General features: G+C 42.5%; 1 protein-coding gene across 2 annotated transcripts in view; it reads right to left on the minus strand.

Moving 5' to 3' along the window:
* Positions 1 to 843: 843 nt before the first annotated feature.
* The window catches only part of kcnab2a (potassium voltage-gated channel subfamily A regulatory beta subunit 2a), a 53571-nt gene continuing 38696 nt past the window's right edge, over positions 844 to 15718 (minus strand). For both annotated transcript variants that reach the window (XM_085354304.1, XM_085354305.1), the window contains exons 9-14: positions 8342 to 8427; positions 8061 to 8181; positions 7298 to 7392; positions 6008 to 6128; positions 2898 to 2986; positions 844 to 933 (exon numbers count right to left, since the gene is read on the minus strand). In XM_085354304.1, coding sequence (XP_085210430.1) covers positions 844 to 933; positions 2898 to 2986; positions 6008 to 6128; positions 7298 to 7392; positions 8061 to 8181; positions 8342 to 8427 — 602 coding nt within the window. The remainder of the gene's footprint in view (positions 934 to 2897; positions 2987 to 6007; positions 6129 to 7297; positions 7393 to 8060; positions 8182 to 8341; positions 8428 to 15718) is intronic.

The following is a 15718-nucleotide window of genomic DNA, read 5'->3' on the forward strand; positions in this document are numbered from 1 at the left end:
GAAGCCCTGATGACTTCAGAACGTCAGAGCCACGCTTACACAGGAGGAGCATCGGAGCAGTAGGCTGGACAAACGCACTGCCAGTGAAGAAACAGAGGATGAAGAGAGGGAATTATGAAGAGGCGATGTGATTCTATAGTGCAATGGCTGTGAGATAAGACTGTTGTAATACCCATCCTCTCTCCTCTTTGAAACTGCCTTCCAACACCTTTACTGACTGTACTAAAGTGCTGATTGAAGCCCGTGAGGAGGCTCTGGTAATGTCGACAACACTTTCAGAGAAATCTTGACGGATTTGGACAGTACACAGGTGTTTGTAAACAGAACGTCCAAACAACGAATGCATGGCTATGGTACATGTGCAACAATAGTTCTCGTGTATTCATACAGCATGAATTTCATCTTCCTTTTAGTTGTATTCGGTTTTAAAAAGAGAAAAAAAAATAGAAAGGAAAAAAAAAAAAATCTGGCTGCCAAGCAAGCGTGTGCTTATTTAATTTTTTTAATAAATGTATTTTTCTCTATAGTTTTAAAATACGTTCAGCTGAATTGAATGTATAACTAATTTAAATATGAGCGCATATCTCTAACCTCTCTTTTTCCATGTTTGTGTCTTTCTTTGTCAATCCTGTCATTTCCAGTGGAGGTGACTGTATTTTTTCCCCCTTTTCTTATCTTATCCCTGTAACTCTAAATGAGGTGCCCTGCGTGGCCTTGGTGTGGCCAGACTCATGCGCCAGGGTCTCACTCAGTAAAAGCTCAAGCAAACAGAGGATCAGGCAAAGGTGGGGCACTGCGGCTGCAGGCCGGGTGCAGCCCTGCCGGGCGGGGCCGTGCCACGCGTTAGGAGCGGTAGTCCTTTTTACTGTACGGCTTGTTCCCCAGGATGCTGTCCACCTCGTGTGTGATGGATGACGACAACTTTGGAAGAACCTACGACACGACAGAAAGACAAGAGGTGAACGCACTGCAGTCGCCATGGTGTGTTGCAGTTTCACATCGCTACCTATAGAGTGTTGAAAGGATTTTTACAAACAATCTCAACGTTGCAATCTCCAGTCCAGCTCAAAATCCAAAAACAGAAGTGGCATGTGTTTATTTTTTACTTTATTTCTTTGTTGTTTTATATATTAGCTTTATGCACAAGTTTTTATCTTTATAGAAACAGCGATATGTAAAAAGGCTTCAGTTCTAATAAATTCCAGAAACGTTGGGATGCTGGTAAAACAGACATTTTAGTATTTCATGAAAAATATTAACTCATTTTGAAGAAGACTTTGAAGAAACAGCAGGTAGTTTTATTGGTAACAGGTCAGGTCTAACGTGACCCTGTATAAACAGAGCAGCCTCTTAGAGAGGCAGAGTTTCAGCAGTCTGAACAAAACTGTGGAACAAGTTCAAAATAAAGTTCTTTAATGTAAAATTGTGAAACCTTTGAATAAGAATATGGAGAAATCTCTGTGCGCAGAGGACAAGGCTAAAAATCAGTACTGACTGCCCATGATCTTCACGTCCTCGGGCAGCACTGCACTAAAATCAGGCATTCTGTCATGGAAATCACTGGATGGACTTCCAGAAATCCCCGTCTGTGAACAGAGTTCATCATGCCATCCACAAATGCAGCTTAAAGCTCTCATGCAAAGAAGAAGCCATATGTGAACATGAAACAGGAATACTGGCGTCTTTTCTGGTGCAAAGCTCGACCTGTCTGCAGACAGGCCCAACTTTCCACCAACTGAAAGAACATATTTCATAATATGTCAAATGTTTTATGTTCTATTGTGAATAAAATGTTTTATATTTGAGATTTGCAAACCATTGCATTGTATTTTTATTTATATTTTACACAGCATCTCAACTATTTTTGGAACTGGGGTAGAACTTTGTAAACAGACACTACATAAAGTATTTATAGTAAAGTAGTGCATCACTGAGCAGAGCAGAAATATGAAAACAGGAGGAATATATTGTTCCTTTTAAACTTGATAACTGAGGAAGCTTGACTCAAAGAATAATTATTTTCAACAAAAAGGCTGTATAAATAAAGATTTATGAAAATACATCACTAAAAAGAAAAATTTATTAAGATATTTTGCCCTTTTTGATAAAAATACAGATCGTTTTACTCTGAATTTCAAAGTGAGGAGTAAAATCTTCTATTTAACCGGAAAAGAAGCAAAATAAAAAAAGAGATGAGATGGTAGTACAAATTAAACAGGAACTTTTCGCGTGTAGAGAATAATAAAGTATTTGCTCTTCCGACAATGCAGACATTAAATAAAAAGAAAGAAATAATATTTTTATTGAAACTTCCTGAGAAAGTCTTTCACACCAGGGGCCGTTTCTATTTCAGCGTCTCTGATATAAAATTCTGGCAAAAGGGAAACTGCAGAGCCCTTGGGAAATGTGAGCATAGCATTTCAAACCCGAAATATCAAACGCATTCTGGGAGACACACACACACACACACACACACACACACACACACACACACACACGGGAGCAGACACAAAGCATCGGAGTAGATGAGAGTCAGAATGCTTTTTACTTCGGGCCAGACATAATGTGAGGAGGGGACGTAAACCCGCACCGGTCTGAAAACCCCATTAAAGAGTGCATCTTATCAGGAGAGGAGGAAGCGGCTGTGAGCTCATCTCCAATCCCACTGGCAACTGATACTCCTCTGACCTTATTAACTCAGTACAGTAAAGCACCCAGGCGTGCAGCAGCAAACTGCCCAGGAGGCCAAGCCGTGCCCAGGAGAGGAGGCTGCCGCTATGGACTGTAAGGCACGAATACGAGCCCAACAAAGCGGGTCAGGTTGCATTTTCACAAATTAAGCTTCTGATTTGTTTCGCGGTAACACAAGCAAAGCGTACACACACAAACACACTCACCTGGATCGCTCCTATGTTCTCCATCAGCTGGTCGGTGTTGGACGCCCCTAAAAGGACAGAGCTCACCCCCTCGTTCCGTAGGCACCACGCTGCAGGAGACCAGTAAATAAGGATGACACCCCTACCGTGATTAAACACACGCACATACACACACACACACACAATACCCGAGACGCAAACACACGCTGATTACTATTTGTACATGAAATGACAGCCGCTCCCTGATAAAATAAACCAACTGCTATACTATGGCAACATTACTCATCAGGACCTCGACACTCGTTACACTAACACTGGATCAGCGATGGAAGAACCAACCCACTCATGCACACACCACAATATAAAAATGACTCCTGATCAGATGCTGCTCAATGCCCGCCTACATTACATCAAATTTCAGTACTATACCTTAGCTCATGCCGTGTTGAAAATGTAACTTGGCATAGCTCACTGCAGGTAAACTGAGTCTCGTTGTTGCACCATGACTAAATGATTTGAATGGAAAAAACCATCTGGTGCTTACTTGGTTCTAAAGTTGTTTAAATACAATCTCAGATCAGAACTGTGTCATTATTTAGCTGAAATGAAATAAACCAAATGCAGAAGCAGCGTGTGAAAAAACTGAGTACACATCATGATTCAGCAGATTGTAGAAACACCTGTATGAGCATTAGTCTCTCACATCGGTGTGGAGGAATTTTGACCAACTCTTCTTTACAATGTTGACTCTTCCACAGCATGTCTTTATCCCGTCTTCCTTCTCTCACTCAAACCGGTCGCAGCAGATGGCCCCGCCCCTCCCTGAGCCTGGTTCTGCTGGAGGTTTCTTCCTGTTAAAAGGGAGTTTTTCCTTCCCACTGTCGCCAAAGTGCTGCTCATAGAGGGTCATATGATTGTTGGGCTTTTCTTTGTATGCATTATTGTAGGGTCTGCCTTCCAATATGAAGCGCCTTGAGGCGACTGTTGTTGTGATTTGGCGCTGTATAAATAAAACTGAATTGAATTGTTGCTTCAGTTCACTGAGATTTGCAGGCATTTGTTTATCCACAGCTCTCTTAAGGTTGTCCCACAGCATTTCAATCATGTTCAGGTCTGGACACTGATGGATTGCAACATGCCGACTCTTTTTTCAGCCATTCTGTTGTAGATTTACTGCCGTGCTTGGATTTATTCTCCTGTTGCATGACCCAATTTCAGCAAAACCATTACCCGTTAGAAAGACGTCCCCAACTTTAACACCATAATGCTTTAGTATACAGTGGAGCTCATAGCTAACTCAGCGGCTGCAACTTGCTGTGGTCCTGTGGCTGTAAAACAAGCTCAAATCATCATCCCTCCACATCAGTCCTGACATCTGGTATGAAATGTTTGTGCTGTTTTGTTTTTTTTCTAAAGGCAGCGCTTTGTATTATGAACAGACATCTCCATTTCTGGTCTCATCTGTCCAAAGAACATTGTTCCAAAAGTCTTTGCTCAGATGTGGCTTTGGAGCCCTACGCCATGCAGTCATTTTCTTTTTAGCAAGAAGAGTCTTTTTCCTGTCACCACTTCCAAACGAGACATACTTCTTCAGTCTTTTTCTGATTGTACTGTCGTGAACTTTAACATCTAAAATGCTAACTGAGGCCCATGGAGTCTAAGATGTAGCTCTTGGGTTTTTTTTGCAGTGTTGCTGAGCATTGCATGGTCTGTTATGGGGTAAACGTGTTGGGACATTCACTTGTGTGCGTGTGTGATGATTACAAACTGTTATGAAACAGAGGTGATCACGTTTGCTAATGACCAATTAATCAAGTGCCTTTGATAAGCGACCTCCGTTGGTGACTTACCATCTTAGTTCTATAGAACCAGTAAGGGTGTACTTAATTTTTCAAACACTGCTTCTGGATTTAGGTTTGTTAAATATTGACTGTGTAATTTATTGTGTGATGTTCATCTGTTTTTCCTGGTATATATATATTTTTTTCATAAGACTAAGTTCCCATCCCTTTGTAAAGCACAGGTAGTGAAGCAGGAACTTGCAAAAAACTCATGTACAAATACTTCAGAACCATTTTCAGGTGCAAAGCCTGAATAAAAGAACTACATCTCAGAGCAGCTCTCTGCTAATAATGTTCAGAAAACCTGCCTTTTTGTGATCACTGCATACAAATACAAACACACACACACCCCATCCTTGCTTGGTCTGCCATTGTAATTGGGAACTGTATTATGCAGTACAACTGCATGCTCTTGAAATTCAGGAAAATACACTGGTAAGCAGATTACAGTATAATGGAATGAGGAATGCTGCTGTAAAAATGGTGGGATTATGATTCTACACAAATCTTCAATAAACATGAGAATACGGCCAAAAAAAGAAGATCTTCATCGGGAGTGATGCAGGTGCAGACCTTCCCTCAGGCTGCTGAGATACCGACTACATTTGTTTACTCTGTTCTCACACTTGCAGCCTGATTCCTGAATTTACCACCTGCTCAAGGAGTCTCGGGATAAAGCCCAAGGCGAGAAGCAGTCTGTTATTGTTTTATAGTTTTTATTTAATGCTGGAGTGACACAGCGATCTAGAAGACTGCATATAAATGTCCCGTGCTGCCTACAGGAGTGCTGGAAGGATTTATGGTAATTGAGGGAGAACCGAGGGTGTCCACTAATGGCCCGTGAAACCAAATCTATGACAGTGTATTACTGTGTGGGTGAAAAATCTGCTGCGATCTGTGCTGAGATAGGAGACCGACTGCGAGATTTATTCGCCGCGTCCCTCTCGACTGCCACTTTAACGACGCTTGCAGGACTCTGCGTCTTTGGGGTTTGCACATTTACTGCCCGGCAAGTGAATCGATACGAGTCATCCTCTGGATTTATATCTGATACTGTGAGTTTACCTTTCTTATTGCTTTATTTCTTAAATAGTCCCTGTTTTCTTGTTTTTCCTCATAAATATACTTTTTTTTTTAACTGCACACTTACAACACACACACACGTGACAACACAACACACCAAGTGTCAAACCAGACAGCTGCGAGAGCGGTGCTGACCTCGGCCTGTCCGAGGCAGAGGGACGGACAGACAGACAGAAAGAGAGAGAGCAGCAGAGTGTATCTGCGTACCGATGGCGAGTTGGGGCAGAGTGCAGCCCAGCCGCTCCGCGATTGCCTGCAGCTCTTTCAACTTCGCCTGCTGACGCCGGCCCTCCTCGCTCAAGATCTTGTCCTTCAACCACTGGTAGCCCTGTCGAAAACACAGCACACCTGCTCAAAAACACAGCCCTGCTCACACCGCTGCGCTGCAGCTCCTGTGTCACCAGGGCCTGTTTTTAAACACGTGACTCTGTCTCCTGCTGTCTACACCTCAGCCAGGGAAACACAGCTCACTCTATGCTTTTGTAAAAAAATAATAATAGTCAGTTCATTTATAGCAGATTTACAAACATTACAAAAATTAAATATGTTAAAAAAGTGTTAGTTTTGTCCCAGCTGAGTTATACAGTAGCTTTGATATCTAGCTGGTAGATCTAACAATACAGAGGATGTGATTAGTATCACAAGGATTCACTGACTCAACGATCCAAAACACCACAAACATCCACAGACAACACTGAGCCGAACGGGAAGCAGCACATTCAACATAAGTCACCAAAAGTACTGCACGACACCAAGATGGAGAGCTTGCTTCATGAACCGGCAGAGCTCAAACCAACAATCAGTGACACACGATCCACAGAAACACAACATGCCACTCCAGCACAGAGGGACAGAACACCAATCAGGTGTAAGCTTATGTGTTGAGCTGTCTTGGATCTCTTATTTTTAAAAGTCTGCATGCTGAATGCTAAAATATATTTCAGCATCACAACATGACATGATGGAAAGTGAGGGCTGCTGAGTTCATCTGTCACAAATACAGGATTGAATCCCTGAAGCCGCGTCTCCTCTTTAATCATTTTTAGTAAAAATGGACGTTTTGTTTTCTTCTTCTCCTGACACAACACACTGAATTGATTCCCGATTCATCTGCCAATTTATAAAGTGAAACATTTTTATTTTTAAAGTGTTGGTATCTGTAGTGTCAAATAAAAATTCACAAGTCAGCACGCACATGTGCCGCACTATTATTGTTGTGAGCGTAGGTGTTTTGTGGTCATTTGCGTGGACTAAAATATATTAAGCTGACACCAACTGACAAACAGTGTGTAGCAGCACTGCTTGTGAAGCGGTACGCAGTGCATGGCGTCGGCATGGCACTGAAAACACACAAGGTTACAGTATGTGGTGAGTAACAGAACCTGAAAGACACAAACACACACAATAAGCAACCAGCAGTGAAACGCAGCACAGTGACAGCGGCACAGATGATCAGAGTGGGATAAAGAAGGAGCACAGCGAGCGAGGCTTGTCTACCTTAAGGGAGGCCCGCGAGTAGGGAGGGACCCTGCCATCGTATTTCCCTGAGATGATCCCACAGGCCAGCGGAGACCACGTCATGGCCCCCACACCTGAGAAGAGAAACATGTGATCACCACTGAACAATTTTTATCAGCCTTCAATAAATTTTAAAAAAAGGGCTGAACTTTGCTGAGTTGATGATGACCATTTCTCTACTTCTCTTAAATCACACTGACTGTTCACACACTTCCACAGCATGTCTTTTATTCCGTCTTCCTCCCCTCACCCAAACTGGTCGCGGCAGATGGCCGCCCCTCCCTGAATCTTGTTCTGTTGGCAGTTTCTTCCTGTTAAAAGGGAGTTTTTCCTTCCCACTGTCGCCAATGTGCAAGTGGGGTCATATGATTGTTGGGTTTCTCTCTGTATGTATTATTGTAGGGTCTACCTTACAATATAAAGCTCCTTGAGGCGACTGTCTGCATTGAATTGAAGCTAATAAAGTTATATGACAACACAAACAAGACTTTAACCAGTTATAATCAGAACTGCACTGATCTCCAGTGCTCCAGGAAGTAAGAGAGAAGTTCTCATGTTACATTTCTGAAATGCTTCCTTTTATTTTCATCAGACCCGAGATCCAGCACCTGGCTTCAATTTAACCTTGTGTGTCCACGTGTCAAAAATCCCTCTAGCTCTGTGGGTTTGTGTAAAAAATAACTTTTGTAATGCTTTCATGGATCAATTCTCCACGTGGAGGCACAAACGCACCACTGCTCACCTATCTTATGGAACAGCTCAGGTAGCTGCACCTCCACTTTCTCTCTCTGGAACATGTGGTACTCTGCCTGCTCGCAGATGGGGGGAATCTGGTTGAACTGTCTCGCAACAGAGTACGCTTCCTAGAGAAAAACATGCAAAGAGTTACATAATACAGCAGAGTATGTAAACATTTTGTATTGGGAACAATACTGAACAAGAATAGAAATAGTAGATAATGTGAAGCTGGAAATAACTGGAACTTGTGAAGATAGAAGGAATGTATTTTGGACTGAGTCTCACCATTATTTCCATCGGGCTCCAGCGGGATGTCCCCCAGTACATGGCCATGCCTTGGTTTATCACATGGGTCATTGCTCGAACCGTTTCTGCAAGTTACACACAACAAAGATGAGGACAAAAAACCCCAAGAAGTTTCCCACATTTTTGGTTACACATACAAACATCTACACATAAACACACTGTTCCACTGGTGGATCCGGTTTTTGATCTGCAAAATGTTAAAACTCTGGATCTGAACACAAAAGCCCGACCCACGTGTTTAGGCAAGGGCAGCCAATCAAAATAAAGGTAGATTGTTAGATTGTAGAGTGTTAAATGGCTTGTTTCAATGCTGGATCAAGGTGTAGTTTAAGATAAACAAAGCTGCTCGAGTGGAGTCCAAAAATAAAAATATGTAGCTCTGGCAGCAGCACCATGCTCTCCCGTGTTTTAAATGCACCTTAGAACAACACGCAGCAACGCTACACATGAGCGAGAGGAGGGAGGTTTGGGGTCTTCACACACCCCTGTTCTCTGCTGGCCATCGGGGCGGGGGGGCTGGGAGGAGGTGTTGGCCGTCCGATTGGGATCTGGGATGCGGGGCCTCCCTGCTGCTGCGGAGCCTGGGGCGGTCTGCTTGCCTCCACCCCGGGGGAAAGGGTAACATCTCCTGGGCCTAGGTGCCGTTTCCCCCTCTAGGGGCGAGGGTACCTGGACCTGGGGTATAGAGTTTGTTTGGGGAGTCTGATTGTGTGTACAGTGTCCATGTATGTCTATCCCTACGTTGGGTGAGTGTTAAGTATTTGTATATGTGTGCATGAGGGTGGAAATGCATGTTTGTGTCTGTGTGTGCCTGTTTGTGTTTATATGTCAGGTCGGGTCTTACACTCCACCTCTCTGGGAACTCCCAGGCCCTCCAACGGCCTATCTCCCCTCACCAGAGTCCCTGCCGGTAACTGATGCCCTCAGGGGTCGGTGCGTTGGTGGTTCTTGGTGTCCGGGGCTGGGCGCTCAGGTATGTACCAGCTCGCTCCCGGTGACTACTTGGCGGGGCCTGGTGCCTGTTGCTCAGTCAGGCCTCTTCCGGGGCAAAGGGGGGCCCCCAGGCCTCCGGCCTCTGGGCCTGCGGCTCGGTTCACTCTGGCACAGCTGGCTGCCGGCAGGGCCGGCGGGCACGCCACTGCAGCCCCCTCTGGCTTCTGCTCAGTGGCTACTGAGTGACCCCTCATCTGGGGCTCTCCTCAGCTCTTCCCAGGAGGGTGGCACGGATGCCCCTCCGGTGGTCCTCCTTGGGCTCTCGCACTCTGGGGCCTCTGGATGTCTGGAGCCTGGATCTCCTCCATGCCTGCTTCATGCCCTGGGGGACGGGGTTATGGCTCTCTACATCCTCTAGCAGACCATTACATGGGGAAACCTTTTGAATACAAGCGCGCTGATCCACACAGGTGTGCACACGGGTGTTCACTGTTCATAGACATAAACTACACCTTTATTGGCTGCTATTTCCAAGCACATTGTGCGCTGTCGGTCCTGCTTGCTACACAACAACATTCAATATTTAGTATTTACTGCTGTTTACGCTTAGCTAGATTAACGTGATGGTGTTGTGTTTAGTATGTTGCTCTGTTTTTTTTTGCTTGTTTTCTCTTCTTTTTCTCTCAACAGGTGATCCAGGAGATTTTTGTTTTTCTTTTTAAGTGCCCTTTCTCACTGTCCCTCTTCCCTTCTGTTTTTCTTTTCCTTCATCTTTCTTTCTCCCTTTCCTATCCCTCAGTCATGCCTGTCCCGTCTGTAACAACTGAAAATAAAATAAAATAAATAATAACAACAAAGGTTAATCAAATGAAGCAATATGGCAAGGCCGTGATGATCCATTTGGCAAAGTAAATCCATTGGGTATCCTTGTTGGTCTTCAGACAACAATTCTGACGGCTAAAGAACCAAATGGGACAGGCAAAAAAAAAAAATGTAGCTTAAAAATAAAAATAAAGAGCCGGCCTTATAAAAGAAAAACAAAAAACCCATTAACACTCGTTTCACCCTGTGGTGTTTTCCGCAGCATACAATACCTCAAACAGTGTCCTGGTACTCTAATTTATGTGCATCTGCTTGTTCTTTCTTCTTCTAAAAGAAGCACTCGTTATCATTTGCAATCCAAATGGCCTCGGCCATTCAGGACAGAAGTGGAAAAGCTGATTATGTTAATCAGAATGGAGCATGATTCACCCTGATGAGGATGACATCTATTCATAACAAGGCACTTGAATGACATTAATGTTTAAAAAAAATAAAAAATCCTAAGAATCTGTCAATTTCGATCTGCAGCGGGCTGCAGAAAGGAAATCCAGTGAAATAAATACGAGACGACGGCCGTATTTGCACCACTTCAGATCTTTAATTGTGCCTCTTCAGTGGTTTGACAAAGTGGACTACAGCTTATTTATTTTAAGCACAGATGGTTAGAAAATATGTCAGGGGTGATTTATTTTTCTCTTTAATGTGATGACTGGATGTTGCAGAGAGATTAATCTCCTGTTACTGTGTCAACACAGCACTGCATTTGATTTAAAGCCGTCAGGTGGGAATGTGTTTTTAAAGCATGCATGCTTATGTGTATGATAAGAGAGATTTGAATAAACAAATGATTCTGATAATTATGCTAAAGATTATAACATAAAAATATACATTAGCAGAGGCATGATAAGAGAGCCATGGCACTCAAAGAATCCTGATTACACATCCGCAGTTTAGCTCCTGTCATAAAAGAGCCAGTCAACAGCTGAAACTAGGATATACGACCCAATCAGTGGGTAATGTTGCATTGGCACAGTAGAAGTCTATCACAGGCTTCTACTGCACATCTGCAACCTTAACAAAGATGTAAATAAGTCAAATTACATTCATGCAAATAAGCTTTAAGATTAGATTTGTTCAGTGGTTGTATGGATATTGAAATGCACTCCCATTTATACAGTTCTTTTATAATCTTAATGACTAAAAGTCCCATTTTAACCCCCATTAAGCAACATACATTTATACAGCACTTTAATTACCTCATACCCACGGCATATTCAGAATCACCAGTTAACCTAATGGTCTTTGTACCGTGGGAGAAGGCATGAGAGAACGCACACAGGCATAGGTGGGGATCGAGCCGGTTATAAGCTTGTTGTAAGGCTACAGTGCTAACCACTCGACCATCATGGCCATCCATGATAAACGGCCCTGAGCCATGAAGGAAGAAATAATGAGTATTTTTTGTGAGCATCAAAGAAGTTGATGAAAAGCCCTTTAACCCTCATTCTAGGCAAAGCTTTAAAGCAGTTTTTGGTTTGACTTGGTTGCTTTTATACAAGCTGTTTTTATGTAACATTAATTAATTTGTTACATTTTATGTAACAAATTAACGATATGGCTCTCTCCTCACCACAGACAGCATAAAAGATGTAGCTTCCAGGTCTAAAAAGCAAAGGTTGATCCTTAAGTAGCCTAAGCCTAAATTCACTCTAATGGGCATCAGGGGGCGAAAGCTGTGGATACTGAAAGACTGAGCCCTGTAGAAGTCGCGCAATCTGATATCGTCGTGTTGGTGTTGTTCCAGGATCAACATTGCAAGTGACCAATCAGAATGTTGTGACGTCATACTTTTGCGACTTCGGGAAAAACCGCCGTAAAACAAAAAAACTGTACTTAAGCTGCGAGAAACCGCCTCTGTCCGCCGATCAGCGGACCCTGACCCTGACCCTAACCCTTTAATAAACACTATGCAGCATTGATATTGTCCTTGCAACATTGGAATTTCATAAATGCACAAATGGCTTGGCGCGCCAAAGAATAACGTCACAAGAATGTGATTGGTCACTTGCAATGTTGATCCTGGAACAACATTTACTATGCTGTTCCAGGAACAACACCAACACGACGATATCAGATCATCTGTAGAAGTCTATGGTCTCTAGCTGCTTTGCTGTGGGGTGACTCTCGGTGTCTGCGACCAGTTCCTCTCCTGTCGTTTGCTGGGGATGTTACGCTGCCGCCTGGGACCCGAGCCCCATGGCTCGAAAGCAGTTTGCTCACTCTGTGTCCGTCATCCATTTCCCGTTTTGTTGGTGACAGCTACGTCTGCTCATCGATCAAGGTTTTTTCCAACTCTGGAGTCGCTGCCCTGTCCGGCAGGTCCACAGGTTTGCACAGGTGTTTAATTCAAGTACCGCTGCAGTCAGCTGTAGATTCCGCAGATAAACCGTCATCAATTCGGTTCGCCCTGCTTAACGTTCGCTCTATAACGAACAAATCATTTATTTTAAATGATCTTTTTATCAAAGAGTCTCTAGGTTTTATGTGTCTGACTGAGACGTGGCAGCAAAATAAGGATTATGTCCACCTGAATGAAATCTGCCCGTCTGGCTGTTCTGTCATTGGAACTCCGCGTCTTTTAGGACGTGGTGGAGGACTTGCTGCTGTTTACCAGGACAGACTCATATGCAAACTGGTGACTTCGGACTTCTTCTCTTCATTTGAGTCACAGATGATGAAGGTCGGTTCTCTGAAAACCTTTTATTGTATTTTAATCTATCGACCTCCTGGACCTGCTGGGGTCTTTCTAACTGAATTTAACGACCTTCTGACATCGATCATTAAACTGGAGAAGGTTGTAATATTGGGAGACTTAAACCTTCATATTGATGACGCTTCCTGTAACACTGCTGCCGAGCTCATCACTATCACTGAGTCTTTTAACTTTAAGCAGCATGTTTCTGGCCCCACACATACGAAGGGCCACACTCTTGATCTTGTTTTCTCCCTGGGTTTAAATATATATGATGTATGTGTGGAAGATGTCCATGTGAGTGACCATAGTTGTATATTCTTTAATTTGTCATTTTACGTGGATCCTTCACCTCCTAAATTGATGATCCAAAGGCGGATTATAAACCAGGATGCTGCTAGAAGGTTTTCTGCCATGTTTGTCCCTCGCATGGCTCAAAATGATATGGATTCACTTATTTTGTCTTTTAACAATCAATGTAAATCTATTTTAGATACGGTGGCACCTCTGAAACTAAATGTTGTCCATTCTTCAAATTTCTGTCCTTGGATAAATGAAAGTATTCGAAATTTTAGGAGATATTGTCGCAAATTAGAACGTTTATGGAAGGCTTCCAAGCTTGAGGTCCATAGGGTACATCTCAAGGAATCAATTTTCTCACTTAACAACATGATAAAAAATGCCAGAACGGAATATTTTGCTAATTTAATAGCTTCAAAAAAGAAAAATCCCAGAGTATTGTTTGATACAATTAAAAACATTGTCTCTCCTGATATTCCTCATGTACCAGTCTATACTAAATCTGACTGTAATGACTTTTTAAACTATTTTGTTAATAAGGTCGCTGCTATCAGGTCTAATATTTCTCCATCATCCTCTCAGTATCACATTGACACGTTGCTTACCTCTGATACCTGGTCCTCTTTTACTCCTGTTACCTTACAGGACATCAGTGCTCTGCTTGGTCGAATGAAACTGACTTCAAGCCACCTTGATGTACTTCCTCCATCATTTTTCATTAGTGTGTTTGATTCTATTGGCCCCTGTATTCTGGAAATAATTAATACTTCTCTTTATACTGGCTCAGTTCCCAGCTATTTTAAACAAGCTATTGTTGAACCAATATTAAAGAAACCAAATTTGGACCCATCTCTTCCAAGCAGTTACAGGCCAATATCAAAACTTCCATTGGTGTCAAAGATTTTGGAAAAAATAGCTGCAGAACAACTTATAAACTTTTTGGAAAAGAACAATGTTCTGGACATTTTCCAGTCTGGTTTCCGCAAATTGCACTCCACTGAAACCGCTTTGCTTAAAGTGTCTAGTGACATTCTGATGGCAGCAGACTCTGGAGAGTACACTGTTCTGGTTATGTTGGATCTCAGCTCTGCTTTTGATACTGTTGATCACAGCATCATGATAAATAGGCTGAAGGACTTGTTTGGGATTACTGGCGTTGTTTTAAAATGGTTTATGTCATATCTATCTGAGAGATCCTTTACTGTCTGTATAAATCATGTGCTGTCGGAAACATCAGTTCTGTCTTCTGGGGTACCTCAAGGATCTGTTTTAGGTCCTATTCTCTTTTTGCTGTATATACTCTCTCTAGGCCACATTATCAGACGTTACAATAATATTTCTTATCATCTCTATGCTGATGACATTCAGTTGTACTGTTCTTTCAAAGCTTCTGAGTTGTATAAATTGTCTTGTTTAAATAATTGTCTGTCAGAAATCAAACAATGGTTAAATGACAATTTCCTTCAGTTAAATGCAGATAAAACAGAAACTTTGATTATTGCACCTGATCACATGCTCTCAGAAATTAGGCAGCATATCAGTTTTTTAGACCCTTCATTTCAGTCGAGTCTCAGAAACTTAGGTGTTATATTTGACAGTTCGATGTCTCTTGAGAAACACTCTAAACAACTTGTCCGGAACTGTTTTTATCATCTAAGAAACATTTCTAAACTCAGGCTACTGGTGTCAAAGGCAGAACTTGAGATGATTATTCATGCTTTTATCTCTTCTCGTTTGGATTATTGTAACGGTCTTTTTACGTGTCTTAACAAATCAGCTCTGGATCGCCTTCAGTCTGTTCAGAATGCAGCGGCAAGACTTTTAACTGGTACAAACAAGAGGTCACACATTACTCCAGTTTTGGCTTCTCTTCATTGGTTGCCTGTAAATTTTAGGGTTCATTTTAAAATTTTAGTTGTAACTTTTAGAGCTCTGCATGGTGAAGCTCCCCAGTATATCTCTGACCTGTTGAAACCTCATGCTTCATCCCGAGCACTTAGGTCTTCAGGTCAGAGGCTACTGGTGGTCCCACGTACTAGATTTAAAACACGTGGGGATCGGGCTTTTCAGGCACTGGCACCTAGGCTGTGGAACTCTCTGCCGTTGTCTTTACGCTGTCTAGACTCTACTGACTCCTTTAAAAAGCAGCTGAAGACATTTTTATACAAACGGGCTTTTAACTAATTTAATTAATTTTAACTTGTATGTCTGATCTTACTGTAAAGCACTTTGTGATTTTTATCTGTGAAATGTGCTATATAAATAAATTTTACTTTACTTTTTACTTACTACTGTGTTTCAGAAAGGTACATTACCCAGCACATGCGCGAATGCTAATGACTTGTAATTGACAAATCGTTATCCAGTGAGTTGAGTAGTACAGCGGTCCCCAACCCCCGGGGGGTCCATGAGTCGTTTGGTACCGGGCCGCGTGAGTTGAGGCTCAGGTGTGAAATGTATGGTTTTCAGCGTTATTTTGTTATCGTTTTTATCGTTAACTCAGTTTTCCTGGGTCTTTTCACGTTTGTTATGAATAAATCTTCTTTTTT

The sequence above is a fragment of the Diplotaxodon limnothrissa genome, linkage group LG5 (genome assembly GCF_057381915.1).
Source record: "Diplotaxodon limnothrissa isolate DT_005_m linkage group LG5, D_limnothrissa_male_GT1.1, whole genome shotgun sequence".
In the NCBI taxonomy this organism is placed as follows: Eukaryota; Metazoa; Chordata; class Actinopteri; order Cichliformes; family Cichlidae; genus Diplotaxodon; species Diplotaxodon limnothrissa.